At 50.9% G+C, this 22,230-nt stretch overlaps 9 protein-coding genes across 9 annotated transcripts; 5 read left to right on the top strand and 4 right to left on the bottom strand.

The window, feature by feature from the left end:
- Positions 1-4,804: 4,804 nt before the first annotated feature.
- On the top strand, positions 4,805-8,915 carry EST2 (telomerase reverse transcriptase; the record flags this gene model as incomplete). The annotated part of the gene is made up of 6 exons (XM_046092029.1): positions 4,805-5,203; positions 5,364-5,664; positions 5,723-5,941; positions 5,997-6,349; positions 6,402-6,791; positions 6,858-8,915. The coding sequence occupies 6 exons, from the start codon at positions 4,805-4,807 to the stop codon at positions 8,766-8,768; spliced, it is 3,573 nt and encodes a 1,190-aa protein (XP_045948006.1). The 3' UTR covers positions 8,769-8,915.
- Positions 8,916-11,290: 2,375 nt separating this feature from the next.
- LDX57_010274 (putative TBC domain protein) lies at positions 11,291-13,695 on the top strand (the record flags this gene model as incomplete). Its single annotated transcript, XM_046092028.1, has 3 exons — positions 11,291-12,503; positions 12,572-13,026; positions 13,090-13,695. The coding sequence occupies 3 exons, from the start codon at positions 11,291-11,293 to the stop codon at positions 13,693-13,695; spliced, it is 2,274 nt and encodes a 757-aa protein (XP_045948005.1).
- A 377-nt stretch (positions 13,696-14,072) lies between these two features.
- Positions 14,073-14,471, bottom strand: LDX57_010273 (uncharacterized protein; the record flags this gene model as incomplete). The annotated part of the gene is made up of 1 exon (XM_046092027.1): positions 14,073-14,471. The coding sequence occupies one exon, from the start codon at positions 14,469-14,471 to the stop codon at positions 14,073-14,075; it is 399 nt and encodes a 132-aa protein (XP_045948004.1).
- A 165-nt stretch (positions 14,472-14,636) lies between these two features.
- Positions 14,637-14,864, bottom strand: LDX57_010272 (uncharacterized protein; the record flags this gene model as incomplete). The annotated part of the gene is made up of 1 exon (XM_046092026.1): positions 14,637-14,864. The coding sequence occupies one exon, from the start codon at positions 14,862-14,864 to the stop codon at positions 14,637-14,639; it is 228 nt and encodes a 75-aa protein (XP_045948003.1).
- A 550-nt stretch (positions 14,865-15,414) lies between these two features.
- Positions 15,415-16,709, top strand: LDX57_010271 (uncharacterized protein; the record flags this gene model as incomplete). The annotated part of the gene is made up of 2 exons (XM_046092025.1): positions 15,415-16,497; positions 16,578-16,709. The coding sequence occupies 2 exons, from the start codon at positions 15,415-15,417 to the stop codon at positions 16,707-16,709; spliced, it is 1,215 nt and encodes a 404-aa protein (XP_045948002.1).
- Positions 16,710-16,808: 99 nt separating this feature from the next.
- LDX57_010270 (SDR family NAD(P)-dependent oxidoreductase) lies at positions 16,809-17,767 on the bottom strand (the record flags this gene model as incomplete). Its single annotated transcript, XM_046092024.1, has 2 exons — positions 16,809-17,632; positions 17,704-17,767. The coding sequence occupies 2 exons, from the start codon at positions 17,765-17,767 to the stop codon at positions 16,809-16,811; spliced, it is 888 nt and encodes a 295-aa protein (XP_045948001.1).
- A 442-nt stretch (positions 17,768-18,209) lies between these two features.
- Positions 18,210-19,818, bottom strand: LDX57_010269 (MDR family NADP-dependent oxidoreductase). The gene is made up of 2 exons (XM_046092023.1): positions 18,710-19,818; positions 18,210-18,633 (listed from the first exon to the last, which is right to left on the bottom strand). Exons 1-2 carry the CDS (start codon positions 19,532-19,534, stop codon positions 18,388-18,390), a joined length of 1,071 nt encoding a protein of 356 aa, XP_045948000.1. The 5' UTR covers positions 19,535-19,818; the 3' UTR covers positions 18,210-18,387.
- A 554-nt stretch (positions 19,819-20,372) lies between these two features.
- dprC lies at positions 20,373-21,367 on the top strand (the record flags this gene model as incomplete). Its single annotated transcript, XM_046092022.1, has 2 exons — positions 20,373-21,155; positions 21,221-21,367. 2 exons carry the CDS (start codon positions 20,373-20,375, stop codon positions 21,365-21,367), a joined length of 930 nt encoding a protein of 309 aa, XP_045947999.1.
- A 202-nt stretch (positions 21,368-21,569) lies between these two features.
- LDX57_010267 (uncharacterized protein) lies at positions 21,570-22,085 on the top strand (the record flags this gene model as incomplete). The annotated part of the gene is made up of 1 exon (XM_046092021.1): positions 21,570-22,085. One exon carries the CDS (start codon positions 21,570-21,572, stop codon positions 22,083-22,085), a length of 516 nt encoding a protein of 171 aa, XP_045947998.1.
- Positions 22,086-22,230: the final 145 nt, after the last annotated feature.

Raw genomic sequence — 22,230 nt, 5'->3', positions numbered from 1 at the left:
AGTCACAGGCGGGCCGAGAGGGGTCGGTTGAGGTCAAAGTGGCAGAGCCAGTAGGAAGTCAAGAAGCCATGGAGATTAAAGAAGAAAAGGACGGGGGAAGAGAGAGGAGGGGGGCAAGGACCAGGGTAGAAGATGCTACAGTAGTTAGTACTTAGTAGTTACTAGGAAAATAAGGAAAATATCCCAAGAATAATTACTCCCTCCGTATAATAATATAACAGGAATTTCTGATACCCATCAAATAGAATCGTCGATGACGACCGAACAGCGATCCTGTGGTCCCATCAATTGGGAAGGGCTGCAGGTGGGCCAACAACCACAGCCCTGTTTGATTTGATTTGAATTTATTCGGATTTTCGTCAATTTTCGTCGACATGGATTTTTTATTTTTAGCGTGGTTAAGGGGGTCTGGAGAGGAGACTCTTCCGTCAGAGATTCATAAGTACTCCGTCCGTCATCCTGATCATTCTTTCACCCTTCCCGAAGTATTCCCACTCCTCTTTCGCTGTCGAATTGATCTCGAACTTTGACAGTCCTACGGAACCGGTGGATGCGGAAAAAGAGGGGCCGAGGAACAATAAGGGGGGAGTTAGAAGTGGTCGGTGGTCAGTGGGTGGTCCCTGGTACTCGGCTTCCTGGTTACTGGTCCGAGAGAGAAAAAATCGATCAAAGGGACAAAGGAGGAAAAAAAGATTAATCACTGGCCAAGTGATTCGCCCGGACCAGAAAAGTTGACGAGTAAACAAACCGCCCAGCGAGAGAGTCTCGATCAAGTCTAGTCGATCTGGTGGAGGATGAAAATTTTTGGCACCAAATCTAAAAGACGCATTGAAAGAAGAAAGAGCAGAATCAATGCGGAAAATCGCCGAACGGGATAAAGAAGAAAAAAAGGAAGTCAAACATAAAGAGATTCTAGAGAAAGAAAAACCATAACGGGAATCATCCAATCTACGGTATATCATTATACACTACGGAGTGTATACACACAATGTACACGATATACTCCGTACTCCTAGAAGATCGCTCGGTCTGTTCGTCAGGCCGATCGTCTCTCGCGGGCGATCCTGCTGGGATCTCATTTTTAGCGGCCGGAGAGCACCCGCAGTCTGCAGTGGATGGATAACAAGATGACCAGCATCTTTCGCCCGTAGAATTCCTAGCCATTATTTCATACACTGGGAGAATAGATCCTTTCGGCCACGAAGTGTTGACATCATTGGCCCTCGTCAACTGAATTGGATTTCGGGAGTCGTTGTTTCGAATGCCTTCTGGCTTCTGGGATCCACGGATCCAACTCATCCGCCCCACACATTCCTCGACTTGCACTGACGTCCCCAAGTGTTCTCACGCGGTCGTTCAATGGGAGGGCAATCCGATGGAAAATGATACTCCTTCAGAAAAGAAAAGGGGAGAAAAAAATGAAACCTACTTACTTACTTCGAAAGAGTGGCTCACGCGCCAAGTTCTTCGCAAGACGCCGCAGGTCGCGCAACCCAATCGCATTGCAACGGCGCTACAAAACGAGACTCCGGGAATTGGGAAATCAATGCCGTAGAAGGAGTCGGTCCATGGTACTAACAAGCCCTGCTCCCCATTCCTCTGTCAAGAAGAACTTTCATCGGAAATCAAACCCAGTGTTCCAACGCCAGGGTCATTGTGAGTGAAGTGTCTCATGGAAGTCGACTCCTCCTGCGCATGCCAAGGGACTAACAAGTAGACGAGAGCCTGACCGATTCCCACGATCGTGGACTCTGGAATGTCACAGGCAAGGGAGACGGCGGGAACGAGGGTTGGTGCTCCATTGATCCCATGTCGGTGTGCATGAAATCGTAGACTCGTAGGTATCGTTCCATGCCTCTGGAAGAATTGAGATGGGACTTGCTACTGACCCTGCGAGTGTCGCAGGTCACGATGTGAACCCCTACTGACATTTAATCCAGAAAACAGGCGGCGGCTGCATCTGCTGCATGGGATGGCGTAGTACGGAGTACAAGTGTCCAGTCTAATAATCTGATCCCAACTAGCCCGTGCCAACTCATATCCCTCTCAGACCGTCGTCCTATTTGGCTTAAGCTTAATTACAAACGTCGGGTAATCTTTCGCCATGGATTCCCACGTCTACCGGAATGGACTCGCGGGTCATCTTCGTAACCTGCATCTCTTCATGCTGTGCCGCTCTCTGCTCCCCGTACAGCTATGATGTCGCCCGAACGGTTCCACTGCCGTCATTATTCGTGTAATGCGGTCACTGGTCAATGCAGAGTGATTCATCCCGTACACCGCCTACTTCTCATTTGATTGATTTGTGTTTTGAGGATACTAAATTATTGAATGGAAGAGGCGTCGGCGATTTCAATAGTTACTGCATTAGGGACGGATATTCCCCCTTGTCAGAGACCACAATGGACATCAAGCTAAGTGGGAACCCTTTTAGCAGACAGATGATACATTCTAGAAGCCGGGACCTGGGGACCTGCGAGACTTGCATCATAATCAGGGACATTCTCAGTTCTCGGCCGGAAAGACAAACAATTTCCCCCAGACTCCGCAGGACCGCCGGAGGGGGAGAACAGAGAGCTGAAAAGAGTCAGACTCAGAGCCTAGAGAACAGAGAGAAGGTTCAAGGGACAGCGAAAGCGAGCGAGGCGACTGGCGAAGTGGAGCCTTTTGTTGGAAAATCGCATTCGAATTCCCCTTCCTCGGGAATGCTGCTAGCGTTGCGGCCTTTCTAGACCATCGCCGTTCCAAGGATCCGGCTCGATTGCCCTCGTCTGTGCGAATGCAGTCAGACTCGCTTTTCTTATCATTTCTATTCTTGTCGGGTCGAAGTCGCCAGGAACATTCAATGATCAACAATTTATTGTCCCCTTCGGGTCATGTCTACGGAGCGTTCCAATGAGATCCCCCCCGATCTATGCCTGGAACGCGCGACTTGTTCGGCAATCAGCAACGGTTATATTATGAGCCTTATTATTTTGGTCGGTTTTAGTTTATCTTATTTTATGCTATTTTAACCTTTGTGGTGGTCGTTTGTTTTGCTTCGGGCAGTCTCAGCCTTGATCTGGGGAGAAGGAAGTAAAAAGAAAATTCAATTGAACAGCAATGAAAAGAAGGTCTTGAACTGAACGCTACAGAAGAAGCGTCATGTGTAGAAAATAATGTATCCATTTGCAACGGGAGAGAAAAAGAAAAGAGAAGAAGAAGAAAAAAATCTTCAAAACCACGGTGCATTCAGCATTGCTGCCCCCTGAAAGAATCGGTCCAATGTCCGCTTACTCTCAATATGCGCACCTCTTCCGTGTCCAGGGATCAACCCTTGAAATCCTAATAGAATCAATTTTGTTGCAAGGGTCAATCCGATTAGCAGCTGTCGGGTGATTTCCCAACTCCAATTAAACCTGAGCGCCCTGAGCCACTCGTCGGGCCGGCGGAATTCGCCTTCTTGCATCCGCGCGGTCTCTGGCAGAAACGGCTCGATCCTGCGCCATGCCTGCATTCGTTGCGGTCAAGCATCTATCGCCAATAATCGAGGGTCATATCGGTGTGTGTATCTCGAATTCGCTCAGGTTCCAGGATTCCTTGCAAAGTGAAGATCTATGGTCTGATCGGCCCGCCTGGAAGACAGGGGTTGTTGCTGTTAGCCTGCGATCGTCGCCGGGCTGCCGAGGAGTAAGTACTGCTGCTGATGGAGGTTGCACGGAACATTTGCGAAGGACGGAGTGCGTCCATTATCCATTATCTGGTTTGACGTCGAGGAGTCTAGGTTCTCCGTTTAGAGAGTGCTTCCGTACTGTGTACTTCGTGCAGACTACATAAGGCAGGATCGTCACCGACTAACACAAATGGAGTTTTCATGGTCGGCAATTCGAGAGAAAGATTCTTCCATCCAGATGATGCTCTAACAGTCCAACGACTCCGTAGTCCGTACACCGTCTTCCGCCCTGGTCATTGTTGTGTAATGGTGGCTAAACAGCGTAGTGATCGTCGTCAGAAAACATATTGGCAATTGGATCTCCACCTCGATTGCCGAACAGAGTCTGAGGCCTCCTCAGTCCGTAAGATATTACTCTCAATCTTCTCCTTTGTGTGAGTGAAAGTACACCGTAGATCTGTACGAAGTACAATGCACACTATCTTCAAACTACTCAGGGCGTCGGTAGTAGTACTCTGTAACGAACGCCAAATTATGTGGAACAATCCTCACGCACCATGGTATGAAGGTTCAGGGGTAGCAACGCCCCCGTGCTACGAACGAGGCGTTCAATAATCCAGCGTTTCCAATTCTTCAATTATTGACCGATATCCAAGCCCTGTTCCAGTGTGCATCGAAGAGTGGGGACTTGATGTTTCACTTCAAAACGCCAGATTCTTCTTCCCCCCGGGTCTCCATACTGTTTGCTCGCTTGCACGGTTAGCGCCTTCCAGCGGTCGCTTGGTCCAGTGATCTCGTGAGCATGGTTGGTCGGTGAGGACGATGACTTGGACCGAGTACATATCCATAGGATAGATGATTATGGTGATGGTTCTGCTGATACTGATTCCTGATTGTGGCCAGTGACAATAAACAGTTCAGAGTACTCCGTATACCGACCGCGCCGACAGCCACGAGGTGACAGCCAAACAGTGCAAACGCCGTCGCGTCCAGGCGCGTCTCCCGGCGCAACCCCTGTAGCACCTACCTACACCGTAGATAGCACAGGCATGACGCCGTCCCTGGCTCTTTCTAAAATTGGTTCAAACACTAAGCTGCAGCTCACTTCACACCATTGTTCCATCTCATTCTCCTGGTCTTCAAGCCTCGCCAATGGGCAAAAAAAGGAAGCGTCCCGTCAAGGACGACCGGCCACGCGATCACCTGCCCAAACCTAGCAGTCCCCCGTCTCCGTCACAAGAAGAGATCCCTGAACGTTCTCATTCTCATCCCGTCATTTCTTTATATTACCCTCGGGTGGTGACGCTGAGGCAGTATCTCCTGAAGCGGATACCGGTCTCTTCCAAGTCACGTCGGCGCAGAATCGCCGCGGTGCGTAATGACTTAGCATCGCCTGATCTGGAAAGCAGTGGACTCGCGACCTTTCTAGATACGACGCTCGTGGGCGTTCTGAAGGACTTGTCACCGATTTCCGCTCGAAGTTCTACACAAACACGTACCGCCTCTCAGCTCGATAGTACAGATACTGGAGCAACTTCTGCCCAGGAAGAGGTAAGGTTGCTCATATTTGTATACCCTGTCAAGAGTAGCGGATTTTTGCCCTTTTTCCCTTTACCCAAATGCCACATCGTTGTTGTAGCTGTCCGTCACCGTCTGCTCTTGCCTTGATATAGCAACATAGGGGCGCTCTAACAGTGATCCATATGAACAGATTGTGAATTCTGTCATCCGAAGGTTATTAAAAGAGATTGGACCCTTAAGGCGAGCTCGCCATCTCTTAACCCATGGGTTCCAGCGAGCTTCCGGGAGGACCGGCGAAGTTCCTTGCAGTATCCCTGGCCATGTGGAACAGTTTCCCAATAACAATGTCCAGGTGCTCAAGCAAGCCCCATGGACGGATGTCCTGGATCTTTTAGGGTACAACGGAAACGACATCATGTTCGAACTGTTGCGTGATTGTGGCATTTTCACTACTGTAGATCCTCGGAAAGGCGTATACTATCAGGTCAGCGGTATGTTTTGTCTTCGTCGCAACACTATTTATATTGTAATTTCTGAGATTTCGCTTAGGAGTGCCGCTCTTTGCGTTGGAGACAGTCCAGAAGCCACTGCAAGCGCTTCCTGAGTCCGCTACCACCGGAAAGGACGAAGTGAAACCCTCGTCCACCAGAGATGCTCCATCATCTCAATACAAACCCAATAGCATAACCTTCCTGCGTCGACGAATACTCTATGCGCGTCCCGTGCTCGGTCCGCAGGGCAAGATTCAGTACGGGTTGTCAAAACGCCGTAAGTTCTAGGAATGACCTATCAGCTTACTGCTTCGGCCTAACCAACGGAACAGATGTCCTCAATCGCCCCGGTTCTTCCGATTCACTGTCTGACACTGTTCATGTGATGAAATATGTCTTTCCTAAGCAGTTTGGGCTGCGAAATGTGTTCAACAGCAGCGGAAATGCTTTTTTCGTAAAAGACTTCACCTCGCGTGAGGAGGAAATCTCTAAACGCGAAATTCAACAGCAAGCCAAAGCCCAGAATTTAAAACGATCTAATTCACACAAACAAGGCAATCCGGGCCAATCGCCGCGGATTCCGAAGAGGCTTCGAGGAAGGCCCGTGGAGTTGGTCCGACTGTTGCAAACTCGCCAGAGACACTGCTCCTATTGGCAGCTACTGCAGTATTACTGTCCACTTGAGGTATGGAGATATTCATGGCATGGTATGTCGATTTAGCATTAACGATATACAGTCCTCGGGTCCTTGGAAGTTCAACTCTATCGATACTCAGAATGAGGTGTCGCAAGATCCGAAATCATCAGCATCAGGAAACTTCATCACCCAACCTGGCGGTCCTAATGGCGCACACACACCTACCGGGGCTCAGATGAACCAAGAAGTCCAGAAACCCAAATCCAATAATTCGAGGCCTAAACTCAGTCTTCTGGACTATGCGACCCCGTCGTCCTCGGTGTCGGCTTTCTGTCGAGCAGTCCTTCGTAAACTATTTACTTCAGAGTGGTACGGAGTCGGCCAACAGGGTAATGTTAATCAAGATATCATTCTCAAGCATGTTGATCGATTTGTACGTATGAGACGCTTTGAGACTCTTACCATTCACGAGATTTGCAAAGGCATCAAGGTAAGAGTTTGTGGAACTTCTTTTCCATGCAAAGTTTATCATTTAACATGGTCAAACCGTTTCTAGGTTACGTCCATTCCTTGGCTTGAACATCCCAACACTGAAGGCCAGCAGAAAAGGCTTTCTTTATCCGACTTGCAGAAACGCACGGAGCTCCTTCACGAGTTTCTCTACTATGTTTTCGACTCGATTCTGATGCCTCTCCTTCGATCCTGTTTCTACGTTACAGAGTCCCAAAGTCATCGGGGTTGCCTGTTCTATTTCCGACATGACATGTGGCATCAGCTAACGCAGAAGCCCCTGGCTGACCTCAAATCATCCATGTTCGACGAAATTAAGCCAGAAAAAGCGGCTAGTATTTTGAGATGCAGGTCTTTAGGGTACGGCCTATTGCGACTCAAACCGAAAACGACAGGCATCAGGCCTATAATGAACCTAAGCCGGCCAATGCTGGTAGACGGCAAATGGGGTAAAAGATTTATGGGCCAAGGCGTCAACCAAACCATTGCACCTGTTTACAGCATGTTGGATTACGAGCTTACGCGGAAGTCGGCTCAATTTGGCTCGTGCATGACTTGTGTAGGAGATATACACACTCGGCTCAAAGCCTACAAAGAACAATGGGCAACGCGCACGAGTCATAGTCGATCGCCTTTCTACTTTGTCAAACTCGATATACAAGCCAGTTATGACACCATACCTCAGCAGAAATTGATTCCTCTTGTTGAGAACCTGGTCTCTGAGGATAAATATTATGTCTCTAACCATCGTGAGGTGTCAGCGGCTGATGAGTTCAGTAGTATGTGGCCGTCCGATGGGTCAAGACAGAGCAAGGGTCGACCAAAATCCGCAGGTAGAGCAGGCCCTGCTACCGAAACCCAGTCTCTAGTGGAGACCCTCGCCAACGGCGGTGTCAGCCAGAGGAGAAACACTGTCTTCGTGAGTAGTCAGACACAAAAAGACTATTCTGCAGAAGACCTGCTGGACCTCCTTGATGAACACCTTCAAAATAACCTGGTTAAGTTTGGAAGGAAGTACTTTCGGCAGCGTAAGGGAATCCCTCAAGGCTCTAAGGTTTCTAGTCTTCTCTGCAATTTGTTTTACGGCGAGATGGAACGAGATGTCTTGGGATTTCTTAATACACATGAAGCTCTGCTTCTTCGCCTCGTGGACGACTTTTTGCTCATCACTTCGAATTCGACCCTTGCCATGAAGTTCTTGACCGTGATGGTTAAAGGGCAGCCCGAGTATGGGGTCACCGTGAATCCCTCAAAGAGCTTGGTCAACTTTGCGGCGGCGGTCGAGGGTACACACATCCCTAGATTGATCGATACTTCTTTATTCCCGTACTGTGGGACTCTTATCGATGTTCGCACTTTAGAAGTTCACAAAGATCATGACAGGATGCTCGAAGTCGGCGACACCACTGCAGCGGCCCTATCAAACTCTCTGACTATTGCTTCATCAAAGACTCCAGGGCGCGCCCTTCACCAGAAGATGCTTACATCTTTCAAGGCACTCATGCATCCCATGTACCTCGACACCAACCACAACTCCCTCGCTGTAGTACTATCAAACCTATACACCAATTTCCTCACAACGGCTATGAAGATGTATCGGTATATGCGGGCTCTCCGCGGCCGAAGCCACCCTACGCCCGCAGTGGTGATTCGAATCATTGGGGACCTGACTGAGCTGGCATGGCGACTTGTTCACACAAAGCGGCAGCCATCTGACTCAACGTCAGACACGTCATCATCGGCGACGACCTGTATCGCCTCGCATTCCCAGCTCGAATATCTCTCGGCGGCGGCGTTTCGGCATGTCTTCGGTCGCAAGCAAACCCGTTACCGAGCTATCTTGAACTGGCTGGACCGGGTTTACAAAGCGAATCGACTGAAAGCCGATGGCAAGTCTGCACGACTGGCGCAGGTGGTACGCAAAGGCAACTTACTCTATGGAGGCTGGCGGTATTGATCGGCCGAAGGCCTCTACTTAAAGCTACAATACATATCTTGAAAATAAGAACGATTCTCAATTGTAGCCATTGTTTATTTCCCCGAAAGTAAACATGCTCATGTGGTGCGAAACAAGTAGTAAGGGGTCGTGTGAGCAGTCAGTCCGACAAGGCATCTTTGTTTGCCACCATTTAACCCTCGTCGATAGTTTTAGGGAATAAAATTAGAACAATCAAACGCTCTGTTCAAGTCCCCAAAAAGAAGCGAAAGAAAAGCATGGACCAAGGACGAAAAAGGGTGGGCTTTTTAAAGTATGAACCATAGTTCCGTCGATGACATACCACGGATCGGTGGGCTCGATATGACTGGGTCAGGGGGTGAGGATGAAAGAAGGGGGAAAAGAGGAGAAAGGGGGAGGCGAATCGGTCGGGATTTTTCTGTTCTTGGTTTCCCGTTGGGGAGGATGGTAACAATGGAATCAAGTTTGGGGGGTGTTTTAAATGGGTTAATGGTGTGTTGGTTAGCTGGTTTGACTCTTGGTTAAGTTGTAGAGAATGAAGTGTTTTGCCGCGGGTTCTTTGTTGTATGTACCTTTGTACAGTAGCACTGAAGGCCTGGGATGTTTTGACATTTCATGGAGATGGAACACCATTTCATATATTCATGCTGTTACATACTAGAACACAACAGATGCTAAGCATTGTTAGATCTTTCTTTTTTTTTTTTTTTTTTTTATGTGTCGCACTAAAAACGATTTAGCTTCCTTTGCATACAGGTGCTATGCGGAGGTTTGACTATGTTGCTTAGCCATCAGACGCAAAGAAACGTGGTATATCCAGCCACTCATTCCGTATTTCGAAAAAGAGAAAGGGAGCAGGTCGTTTCAAGAGAGGTTTCAAAGATTGACTGCTCACACTTGCCACGATGATGGAATGTATGCAGTGCACTCTGAGAAATACTGGATTGGGATGGTATTAATGACAGAGTCTCAATCCCAGCATTGGCGACCACGAGAATGAGGGTGGATTAATGCGGAAAGTCTAGCATATATCCTAGTTTTATGTCTACTGTTAGACTAATAGTTCTCTGAGGTTGCTGAGATCTTGATTTGCTACACGGTATCCGTGAGGGTATTCCTACAAACTACGGGTTTTTAGGACCAGTCGCCCTGATAGCTTGATCTCGTGTTTATGTAAATCGAGTGATTCACTGAGGAAAAGTACTTATAGGACTCATGTGGTTGTCTGTTTAGGGCCGCTCTGTAACTTCAATTCCAGTTTAGAATTTATAGTGTTAAGAGAATAGTCGCTCTTAGTATAGATATGGCCCGTAGTTGCACTATATATAACGCTCTAGATTTACCTAAAGTACTGTTCAACTATACCACTTATAAATTTGCCATAAAAGAAGTATGTAGTCGAAAGATAAAACCTATACTCCGCTATCAATTTCTCTTGAGTGACTAGACAGACCTATAGTATAGACTGCATAGTATCAGGACACAGCTAACACGTTCCCAGATCGTGAACAAAAGCGGCACCAGGTCGGGCCGAAAACAGCAAGGTCAAACCCCTGGTTTCCGCAGACGATTCCATGGTTGTATTCCTTGATACTAGATACCGCTGGAAAATATTAAGGATCGGTGGGCCATTTCCGTCCAGACTAGTATTTGCAGTGTAAACAGTCTATACACCGAGTACACCAGAGGTAACAGCCTAACTTTAGGAGACGAGACTAACCAGGAACTAAACCGGCCCCCCCCCTACAGTACAGAGAAGCGAATTCCTTCTGGCATCCACCCGGATTGGCCCAGACCGCGTCGAAAGCTGAAGTGGCAGCCTCAGGCCCTCCCCGCCGGTCACGCCGGTTGCGGCTTCATTTCCTTTCATTTGATTTGATCCAACGCTTTTTCCCCATCATCCCCTTCCCATCTCTGCCCCCATCTTCCTTCTCCTCCTCCTCTTCCTTCTTCCCTCCCCTCCTTCGCTCTTGTCATTCCTTCATTCCTGTCCTTCGCTTATCCTGTTATCCTTTCTCTCTATCTCTCTCTCCCTGCTTTCGCTTCAATTTTCCTTTGTTGTCGGGGAGGTTGTGTGTCCGTCTCGCCCATTTGTCTAGGAAAACTAGCCTGCCTAGTATCAAACCATCCTCGGGCGCAATATCGCTGGTCGGACTTCCCTGTCTCTCGCCCTCTCGCTCTCTCTTGCGTAATTCTTACCGCATCCGGCCCTTTCTCAAAACGTCCGGTTGTAAATAACTGCGTTCTTGACGGGATCATTGATGGCTCTCGCTGCTCTTTGAACATATCACTTATATCATTGACCAGGGCCTCAACTTATCCCGACTCGTTATCCCGCCCTTCGCTGAACCTTGTTTTTTCTTTTATATTGTTCTTTCTTTTCCCAATTTTATCCCTCCCATTCGCTGTGCGAACGACTTCATTTTCCGATCTTTGACTTGGTATCCCGGTTATTCCCCACGCTCAGAATACCTTCCTCGGGACCTCCTGCAGTTCACAGTAATTGGTGCCTGCGGTACGAGATGACAACCGTCTGTACGACCCCCAACTCGCCGCCCGAGCTATCCGGGTCGAAATCTTCCAAATCGTCCTCGTTCCGCTCCTCGTCGCAACTATCTGCCCCGGATGGCATCTTAACCGATATTTCCAACTTCGAAGACATCGGCCTGGAAGACGATGCCGATTTGGCCTACAAGGAGACTGCTTACGGGCGACCTGCTGGATTGTCGCGGTCTTCAACGGCTAGGCTGCAAGCCAAATCCCCCGTTACCACGACACGCGACCTAACGGCAGCCCCCAAATCGACCAAATCTCCCTATCCGCCTCTACAAAAGCAGGTCAACGGCACCTTAAGTCTCCAGACTCGGGGTGGCTCTAAACCTAAGACTGGAGGCAAGCGCGATTCGAACAGCACCACAACATCCTCGTTGCATCCTTCCAAGCCTCACCGTTCGCGCTCCACGTCGCCGCTGCGGCCGTCGTCCGCCCTAGGCTCGTCGCCCTCTACCAACAGCCTGTCTTTGTCGCCCGTCAGTGCCCGGCCTCCTCTCAACCGCAAACAATCATGGCAGCCGAATCGCAAGTCTCTCAGGGAGTTGGAGGAGGAATATCATGATTCCGATGAGGATTTACCGGAGGATGCAAGTCTCTGGAACGTGCCCATTTCTCCTCGGCCCATGCAAGATCGCGCCCCGTCTCGCGGGACAAGTCCCGATGGCCGGAGTCCAGGTCCCCGGCCCTTGCCATTGTCGCACTCAGTCTCGGAAACGTCTGTTCCCCTGTCTCCCGGTGGCAAGTCTCCCCGTGCATCTCGTTCCGGCCGACACAACCTGCGATCGACCTCTGCAGGACCTAAGAGTGGCCAGATCTCCCCCCGAAATCCCCGCGTCTACTCGTACAACAGCATGATGTCCGATTTGTCGGAGGAAGCAAAGATCATAACGGAGGCGCTGGAATTCCATGCCGATGAACATGAGCGCAAGCGCGGGGAAAACCTACAAAGTGGCCTGTCATCGATGCGATCGAGCACAGACTCCAAGCGGGGGTCCAGAGGCACCATCGAGCTACCTCCTCTCCAAAAGTCCAACATAATGATCGACCCCTTGCCGATCAGCAAGGAGAAGGAGGCAGTCTTGACACGGACACGGCCTAGCTGGCTTCCTCCGAAAGATCAAAAGGAGGAAAAGAAACACCTGAAGGAGTACAAGAAGATGATGGCCCAATCCCGCGAAGCAGGTCAGTATCTGCACCTTGCAGCCTCATTTAAACTTTCGTGAAGAAACCGGTCAGCTAATATCCAGCAGATAAGCGTCGGGCCGCGAAGGCCGCTTCGGCGAAATGCGAAAAGGATAATACCAGGGAGGCCCTGCAGAACATCTGGGATGACTACGTATATCCGAACTGGAACCGTGCCATTGGTGAAACCCGCACGCGGGAGCTCTGGTGGCGGGGTGTTCCTCCGAAAATCAGAGGATCAACTTGGCAACGTGCCATCGGTAACGAGCTGGCCCTGTCCGAAGAAACGTACAAAAAGGCGTTACAACGAGCCAAAGACGTCAAAGCCAGACCCGCCGGAGATTCCGGCGAGAGCAACAAAAGGATGCGGGAGTGGTTTGACACCATCGAAGCGGACGTGTCTAAAGCGTTCCCAGATCTGAATCTCTTTCAAGAAGGCGGCCCGTTGCGCGATACGTTGATCGACGTGCTTGAAGCATACTCCATGTATCGTAGCGATGTGGGCTACATTAGCGGTCTTCACGTGAGTGTCTCATGATGGGTAGTCCCTATACCATAATCCTGTGATAACTAACGAACATGACAGACAATTGCCGCTCTTCTTGTCCTCCAATTCCCGTCCCCTGCATCCGCATTCCTGGCCATGGCCAATGCCCTCAATCGACCGCTCGCCGTGGCCTTTCTCACCTTGGATCGTGGGGCCATCGGCCGTACATATTCACTAGCGTCTGCGACGCTTCGCTATAAATTTCCCCGCCTTGCTAGTCATCTCCACGAGACACTGCAGCTCACCGATGAAGATATCTGGGAGCCCATGTTTCGCTCCCTTCTCACCAACGGGCTCGATTTAGAGCGCGCGAGTCGCGTCTGGGATTGCTGGGTGTTCGAGGGGGATCGCATCATGATTCGCGCGGCAGTCGCGGTTCTCGGCTGCTTGCAGCCACAGCTTTTTGGAATCACCAGCCCAGACGACCAGGGTCGTCTCACTGTCAAAAATATTCTGGGATGGGGTCCACGCCATACGGGGGCTAAACCGAGAGAGCGTCATAGCGCTCCAGCAGCTTCTGCCGCTGGGTTTGGCGGCGGACAGTTCGCCAATGCCGGCGAGGGTGACTACTGGATACTCACCTCTGCAGGTGACGAGGATGGATTCATGACTGAAGTTCGGGAAGCGGGTAAAGTGCGAAATTAGGAGTTGAATGTTCATTGAAGACCTTGACTATGGTTAAATCAAAGCGTTCGACCGTCGCTTTGAAACGCCCGTTTGCTTTTTGCTTTCTTTTCTTCGTGCTCTCTTTTGGGCCGTCTTTTCTTTGGATATACTTTCTGGCAACTTGGCTAGTGTCCTTTCTTGATCTTCTTCATTGTTGGTCCATTGATGGTGCTGTTTTCCCTCGTTCATGATTACATGCACCCCTAGGCAACCATACACCTCAGCACCATTACCTATGTACAATATGTATCATCACTTTTCATGATTCTTGCAAATTTTATCATTATTGACATCTTGGATATACAACAATTCAATTTTGGGCGGGGCAGATCCGTAATCCATCAACGATGAAGGTTTCACAAATGTGCGCGCCTGGCCAATGGGCCAGGATAATGCCGGAAGAATGTCTCTGGTCTGGCCCACATGAGCTTGGCTGTGGCAGGAGACGAAATGGTCTCGAACGGTCGAGTGCCCTGGTACTCGAAGTCTTGATAGGGCACTTCAGCCAGAGTCACAAGGCCATATCTGTGGAAGGTGCGTTGTGATCGACTGGTCGCTTTGGCCATGACTTCTTCGTAGCCATTGTGACATGCATACAGCAGCGCGACCCATATCAGATCAGCTACAATGCCGTGACTCTCGAAGTCACGGCGAACTCCTCCGAAGAGAAGTTCGAGAGTTTGCCTCTCCGGGTCTGCACGATTGGCCAAGTGACGCGCAAATTGGGCGTCCAATCGGTCAAAAAGGTCGTACATGGGCTCCAGCCCAACAGTCGCAGGGTCTCTCTCTTCCTCCACTGGGCAACAATTACGCCCGCAACGATGGTATTATCTGCCGTTTTTGCGACCACAGCGACGGCGGATGAAGCCAACATAGCAAATTCCTTTTGGCAGGTCAGTCGAAGCTTCTCCCGCTGTTCTTCATCTGCCGGTGTGAGGGCATGGGACGGCCGGCTCGCGCTCCATGAAAACGTCGGCAAATAATAAGGCTAGATTGTGCACGTCGTCCTTCTGGTTTGGGTTCAAGAACTGCACGGTGCTGCCGGGAATTCCACTAGCTTTTGCAGACGTTTCACAGGCAACTTCCAAGGAGATGAGACTGATACCCGGGTTCGCAACATATTGAGAATGGTTCGACTGGATCATCATTATTCACCGATTGACCCGGAAGATAATGGAAAAGTCAGAGGAAAGTAGGTACAAAACTCTGTCTCATTTCCCCCGATCATTCGGTCTAACTGGCATCTTTTTATTACCAAGGAGATCCCGAGACCCTTGCTCAGCCAATGTAAGAGTCCATATAGTGGTATACTTACCGAGCATGTGGGATACCTTGGAAAGTTTACTCTCCATGATTGATATACACAAAAACCTGTACAGTTGTGGTCAATTATTCCTTGTTCAAATGCAATGGGAAGCCTCAGAACCAGAGACGGTCAAAAGTATATGACTAAGTGGCTGTTGCATGAGGGTTTTAACCCGCCAATTCTATACGGTGAGGCATTTTCGGGGCGCGAGTGTGATGACCCCGTGATGACCGGATACCTGCATATCCCTTGATATTGGGAGCTGTCATTTAATTCGGGATATAAATGGGTGCTGGGGAGAATGTTAGAAATAATCCACGGGAGTGTCATCTTTAATTCATCCTCTTTCACGATGAGGACGTGACATATCGGCAGCGAAGCATCAGGGCAAAATGATCCGACCATACAAGGTCCCTCAGCACCACCACCACGAGATCGATGCTCGCGAACCCCAGCATTCGTCTTCCCTCTTCCACGGACTCACTTTGCCTAGCATTCTGAAGCGCCGCTGGCTTTTCAAATCCGATGATTCCAATTCCCTCGAACACTCCCCCCTGCTCCTCCCTCCACCGTCCTTCGCAAAGAAATATGGCAGCTGTCAGAAGATCCTTCACTATGGCATCAAGAGCTGCGTACGGCTTTACGCACGCCCTGCCACTCCCTCATGTCAATCTCCTACGCTCAAAAATCACCCGCAAGTCCTCCAACTTCACGTCGTGAAGATCTTCCGTCCTTCATCCAATCCCTCGATCGTCGCAGCCCAGCGATTCGAACAGGCCCTCTCTTCGGCAATCTCTCATCCGAATGTCTGTCTCACGCGCGATGTTCTGCTCAACGAGCGCGGCGAGATGTGCCAGGTTATGGAATACTGCGCCGGTGGAGACCTCAGCATGCTCATCGCGACGTCGCCGCGTCGGAGTCTGGACGTCTGCGCCGCGAACTGTTTCTTCAAGCAGATCATCCGGGCGGTGGCATTCTTGCATGAGAAGGGCATTGCACATTGCGAACTGAAACCGGAAAATGTACTGTTGACGCCGAATGGGGCGGTTAAACTGGCGGATTTTGGAAGCGCACAGTGGGTGGGGGCAAAGGCGGCGATTGGTAGCAAAGAGGATGAGGTGGAAGGAGACAATGATGAAGATGAAGAGACGGACAGAATACTAGTCCCCTCTCGCTCTCGATCACTGTCTTGGTCTTTGTTTCTTCCTCGAGCTGCCCAGCGGCCGTACTACTCGCCGCCGCGAAAAGTGTGCGGCTCGATCGCCTATCTTCCGCCAGAGGAATTCCGTCCCCAGAGCGACATGCCGGATCGTCGAGTCGGCGATTTATGGGCCGCCGGGTTGACGTACATGGCTATGAGATGTGGTCGCTTACTCTGGCGAATGGCTTGCGAGGATGAAGACGGTGGGTATCGAGCGTATCTGCATGGTCGTCAACAGGCTGAGGGATACTTCCCCATCGAGGAGTTGGGAGACGTAAGTTCGCATATCTTTTCATTGGACATTGCTTTGCTCTTTAGAAGGACTTTATCACTAACTTTGAATGACGGATGCAGGTACGCTGTCGGAATGTGGTCTATGCGATGCTACATCCTGATCCCAGTCGGAGGATTAGGGCTGCCGATGTGCTTCGGTCTGAGTGGTTGCACAATGTGAGAATTTGCGAAGCGGGAGAAATGGGATTGTAGGTTCGTTTGAAGATACCACGTAACTCGGATGCTTATTATCGTACGGAAACATTAATGATACATATACTTTTTGCCCATCACTTCCTATACTGGTAGTCCTTAGAGCGAGCCCGCAGCCAACACATATCCTCCGTCCACCACAATCGTCTGCCCATCCAGATACTGGTTCGTAGTCGTGAAAAGCACCGTGCTCGCCATATCCTCGTCCTTACCCGGACGAGCGGCGGGGACCTTCTGCTCATACTTCTCCTTAGGAATGGCACTCTTCTGCCCCTCGTCGCTCTCCCCAGTCGTCATCTCACTCGGAAACACACCCGGCGCGATGTTATTCACCCGAATCCGCAAGTTCGACGACTGCACCTCATGCGCCAGCATCTTGGTCAAATGAATCGCCGCCGCCTTGGACGCATTATACGCAAAATGATGCTGCGAGACCTTGACGATCCCGGAGATCGACGAGATATTAATCACCGTACTCGACCAGCCCCGCTCCTGCTCGGACCCCTTCTGCAACAACGGCAAGAACGCCGTCGTCGTCAGGAACAGCTGCGTGACGTTCGTCCGGAACACGCGGTCCCATTCCGCCACGTCCGCCGTCGCCTCGAACAGGCTCTCGCGCAGCTTGTTCGCGTCCTCGTGCTCCGTCGTCTGCGTCTGGCTGCTGATCCCCGCGTTGTTGATCAGGATCGAGAGGTACGACTCGCGCGAGGAGATCTCTTGCACGAGCTTGTCGACGGACGCTTTGTCGGTCACGTCGGCGGTGATGGGGATGATCTCGCCGGGGATGTCCTGGCCGTAGGTCGAGACGACGCGGTCCAGTTTCTCGCCCGTGCGGCCGGTGATGTATACTTTTGCGCCGTTGACGGCGAGCGCTTGCGTGGCCATTAGGCCGATGCCGGAGCCGCCGCCGGTGATTAGGGCCACTGGTGGGCGTATGTTAGTCTGCTGTGAGCTAGAGGAAGGGTAGGGGATAGTGGATGGAGGTGTTACATACCCTTGCCCTTGACGTTGAAGAGGTTCTCCAACTTGAAGTTCTGGTTGCTGCCTTGGGCGCTCATTTTGGTTTGTGTAGAAGCGAATTGATGTGTCGATGAAGTGGTAAATGGGTAAGAGGGGGATGTAGAGAAGTGTTGGGTTCTGTGAGTATTCAGAGGGAGTCGTTGAGTTGGGATAGATAGAATTCGAGAATCAGCTCGGATGGCTTTGGAGAATTGAGGTCCACGGATTGCGAGATATCTCGGTTGGAACATGACTAGAGTCAGAAAATCAGATGAGAGAATGAGTGGATTGCAGGGCTTTTATGTATGGTCTTGTCGGTCGCAGGCCGTGGTGGTGCAAAGAGGAGGGCTTCCATCAGTATGACGTCGATCATCTACCAGGTTCCTCGACTTTCAATGAGGTCAGCTGCTTTCGTTTCTTCACCACCAGGCCCCGCGAGCGGTCATTATGAGATATTGAGGGTACTTGGCTATGGTGGGTCGATGGTGAAATAGATAGCAAGCAGGTTGCTATGCTGCCGGTCTGACACCATATACCATCATCTGCCAGCCACCCTGATTTAAAACTCATGTATATTTCCAATCTTATATCTACATGTTATATATAATCAATGAATTGCAAACAAATAACACAAGGAAGAGCCAACACAAGTCCAGACACGTTGCAACAGACCGGCCGTCTACAATTTCGCCTTGACTGCAATCGCCTCGCTCACCGGAGCCACCTCGACCATCATCTTGCCCGTGTTGACTCCGGCGTAGAGGTTGACCAGACTCTTCGGCGCCGACTCCAGTCCTCCCGGGACGATGTGCTCCTTGCGCTTGATCTTGCCCTGCGTCAGCCACGTAGCGAGGTCGTTCAGCGCAGCCTGGTATTTCTTCGCGTAGTCAAAGACGATGAAGCCCTTCATCGTCACTCGTTGCGACTGTTTCGCATGGATTGTTAGCGGCTATTCCTGGACCTAACTGGAGAGTAAAAGCAAAGAAGGTCCATGCACTTACAATCACGGTCATGAAGCTCGCCGGTCCCTGCGGCTTCGCCGCGTTATACTGACTGATCGCACCGCAGATGGCGAATCGAGCGTCCCGCGCCGCGCGAGCCAGACAGGCATCGAGGATCTCACCTCCGACATTGTCAAAGAAGACATCGATGTACTCGGGGGTCGCCTCCTTGAGCTGCTTCTTCCAGTCCGCATCCTTATAGTTGATCGCCGCGTCGAAGCCCAGCTCCTTGCGGAGAAACTCACACTTATCCGCACTGCCCGCCAACCCCACGACTCTCTTCGCGCCCTGCACCCGCGCAATCTGACCGGCCACCATGCCCGTCGCACCGGCCGCCCCGGAGACCACCACCGTCTCGCCGGCCTTGGGCTTCCCGACCTCCATCATGCCAAAGTAGGCGGTCAACCCGGTCATCCCGAGCACCGACATGGCATCGGTGGGCTGGCACCCGGGCGGCACGGTGACCTTCTGCGCCTCCTTGGCCCCCAGCAGGGCGTATTCCTGCCAGCCCGAGTACGCGACCACCCAGTCGCCCGCCTGGTACTGGGATTGTAGCGCGCTGCCGACCCGGAGCACCTGGGCGATACTCTGGCCGCGCATGACGTGGCCGCGCTCGACGGGCGCGATGTACGATCGTTTGGCGGTCAGCCATTGGCGCATGGCCGGGTCGAGGGAGAGGTAGTGCACGCGCACCAGCACCTTGTCGTCGGGGACATGGTCGGGGATAGGCACCGTGTTGAGCTTGAAGGTGCCGTTGGTGAGGGATGGGTCAATGGCCGGGGAGGGCGTGTTGGCGTAGATTAACTGACGGTTGGAGGTGGCCATTGTGACAAAAGTCCGAGCAGAGAGAAAGGGATGAAGAAAGAATGAAGACAAAAGAAAAAGAAATAGACTGAATTCAATTATCTCCTTATCTCACTTGACTGGAGTGTTGAATGACCGATGTTGAAGGGGGCCGATCGCTCGCTTTCTCTCTCTCTCTCTCCTCGTCGCAACTGGACCTCGGTTGTTTCGCTGTTGCCGACATTCTTGATTTCTCATCGTCTGCTTATTAGGACTCGTCTTCTAGGTAGTAGTGAGAAAAATACATCTTCTCTATTTCCTTCATTCGTTCGAGTTATCTTCTAGATAAATCAACTGATTCAGCTCTTCTATGGGAAGAAGGCAGAGAGGGAGACATGCATAAGAGCAGCGATGACTCAGAGAAAGTTATGCAGTGTTATATGCGTGCATAAACTGGATGACGTAACGATGACTTATCGATAAGCAACTGCATCACATGACCCTCGACAACTACTAGCACTACACCGTATGTGACCATATAAAGTGTACACCGGCGTAAGAATGATGAAGCAGACAAAGACCCTTGCACAACCTTAGACCGAAATGCGAAATCCCCGTGGAACACTGCAGATCATTCCCATGGCTTGGTTCAGTCTCAAATTGGCTGACGCCACCGGTTTGTCGCCAACCAGCCAGCTCCTGAGGCTGACGTCATGGCATCACCGATGATGTCTTGTGCCTGATCGCTTTCTATATAAGCATCCTCCCCGATCTTCAAGTGCGTCGGCATTGATCGACCTTTGATTGATCTCAAAGCTTAATCTCTAGTTCAAATTTCTAGCTCAAAACCAGTCTAAACCACTACTTCTACCATACCATCATGAGCACTCAACCTCCTTACCACACCTCCACCTTCGGGGCCCCCAACCAGGACCCCAGCGCTGCCACCCCAATTGGAACGCAGGTTGGCGCTGCTCCCCCCACGGATCCAATAACTGGACCTGCGCCTTCTACTGCTGGCCCTCACCAGTCCAACATGGGCAATCAGCTTGATCCTCGCGTGGATAGCGACCGGAGCAATCGTGGTCAGCACGCCCCCGGAACCACTGCCGCGGGCAACGCCCACCACACCTCGCACAACCAGGGGTACAACCAGAGTTCCAACGCTGGTCCTCACAGCTCTTCCCTGATGAACAAGGTTGATCCCCGTGTGGACAGTGATCTCGACAACCGGGCCCAGTATGCTCCTGGGACCACTGCTTCGGGCAATGCCCACCCTGGCACTACCCAGGACAATGCGTACAGCCATGGCGCCAACGACGGTCCCCATAGCTCATCGATGATGAACAAGGCCGATCCTCGCGTGGACGCCCAGACCGGAGAGACAAGCACCAAGACCACGACCCAGACCGGTTCGGGCGCCGTGCACACGCCTGCCGACACTTCCAGTCACGCGGCAGGAGCTGGATATGGCTCTACTGCTGGACACGCACCGATCCACGCCCGTGCCAACCCTGAACATGAGGCCAAGTACGTCCCTCACGGTGAGCAGCGCGAGTATGATACCACCACTGCCACGGGCTCGAGCGGTACCGGGTCTAAGTCCGCTCAAAAGGGCGAGAAACTTGGCAACAACGTCAAGTCCATGTTCGCGGGAGTTCATGTAAGTTCCTCTGCTATAGCCCAGATCGATAGACGCAACGTTAGATACTAACTCGGTTTCTCTAGGGCGCCGGAGAATCGCTTCGTGGTGGCCTCACTTCGGCCGTAGATAAGGCATTCGGTCACGAAGAGGGCGCGGCGAAGAACGCAGAAATTGCTAATAAAGGCGATCGTCAGATTCAGTCGGGGCAGTTTGGTCGGAATGCCCATTGAGTATGATGCATTGAATTTCTTTATCCCACGAGTGACGAAGTTATGAGAGCACTGTATTTTTATGAACCAGATCGACAATAGTTCTTTGTTGTAATTTAGTACGTTAGTGCAGATGAAATTACTCTAACAGATGAATCAAGAAGTGTCTAGTGAACAGTGTAGAAAGTCCAAAGCAGTAGGTTGAATGATCCTTGCATAAACGATGAGGCGACAGTTTCTGCCTGAGGCATCAACGCTCCATTTCTCCTGCGGATCGACGCCTTCCGTCCTTCTTCTTCCTTCCCACCTTCAACTGCTCTTTCCAGGTTCCAGCGAAGATCTTCCGTCACATCGTTTATCCTTTTATCAACCTGCATTCGCCATTCATCTAGTCATCTACTCGGGTACGGCGAATTGTCATCCATGTACCCCTCAACTGGGATGCCAACCATGGCACTCTCAAGCGATCCAATACGCTGCCCCCAAAAAGATCCCCCCAAAGCTTGAGCCGGAGCTCCCGGAGGCTGTGCTGTGGAACCGGTTTTTAGTTTTTACTGTATTTTTTTTTTGTTTCCACAGCCACCAACGAACCACCACGAGCCATGAGGACTTCAAATTAATGAATCAATCAATGGCCCATCAATCGATCGATCAGTCTAGCGCGAACAAAAACGGACCCAAAACGGCGTACGAATACGACTCCAACGGAGTAGGAGTCTTAAGTGGGCTTTACATGTGACGACATACTAGTTCAAGCTGCTTCTTCTTTTTCGCCCTTCTATTTTTAATTCCCTTTCTGAATCCCTCGTCTTATCGACTCTTTTGGCGTCCTCTCTCGTCGCCTCTTTGGATCTTATTCCTCCTCTCCCTCTCTTCCAAAATTC

Source organism: Aspergillus melleus, assembly GCF_016097325.1.
Source record: "Aspergillus melleus strain CBS 546.65 chromosome Unknown contig6, whole genome shotgun sequence".
Taxonomy (NCBI): Eukaryota; Fungi; Ascomycota; class Eurotiomycetes; order Eurotiales; family Aspergillaceae; genus Aspergillus; species Aspergillus melleus.
This window is presented reverse-complemented; position numbering and strand designations above follow the sequence as displayed.

Bases quoted from the DNA above. Each gene is read 5' to 3' on its own strand.
- LDX57_010269 (XM_046092023.1), bottom strand. From the start codon at position 19,534: ATGGCCACCTCCAACCGTCAGTTAATCTACGCCAACACGCCCTCCCCG. The intron at 18,634-18,709 runs GTAAGTGCATGG...CATGCGAAACAG, and splicing joins CGAGCTTCATGACCGTGATT to TCGCAACGAGTGACGATGAA.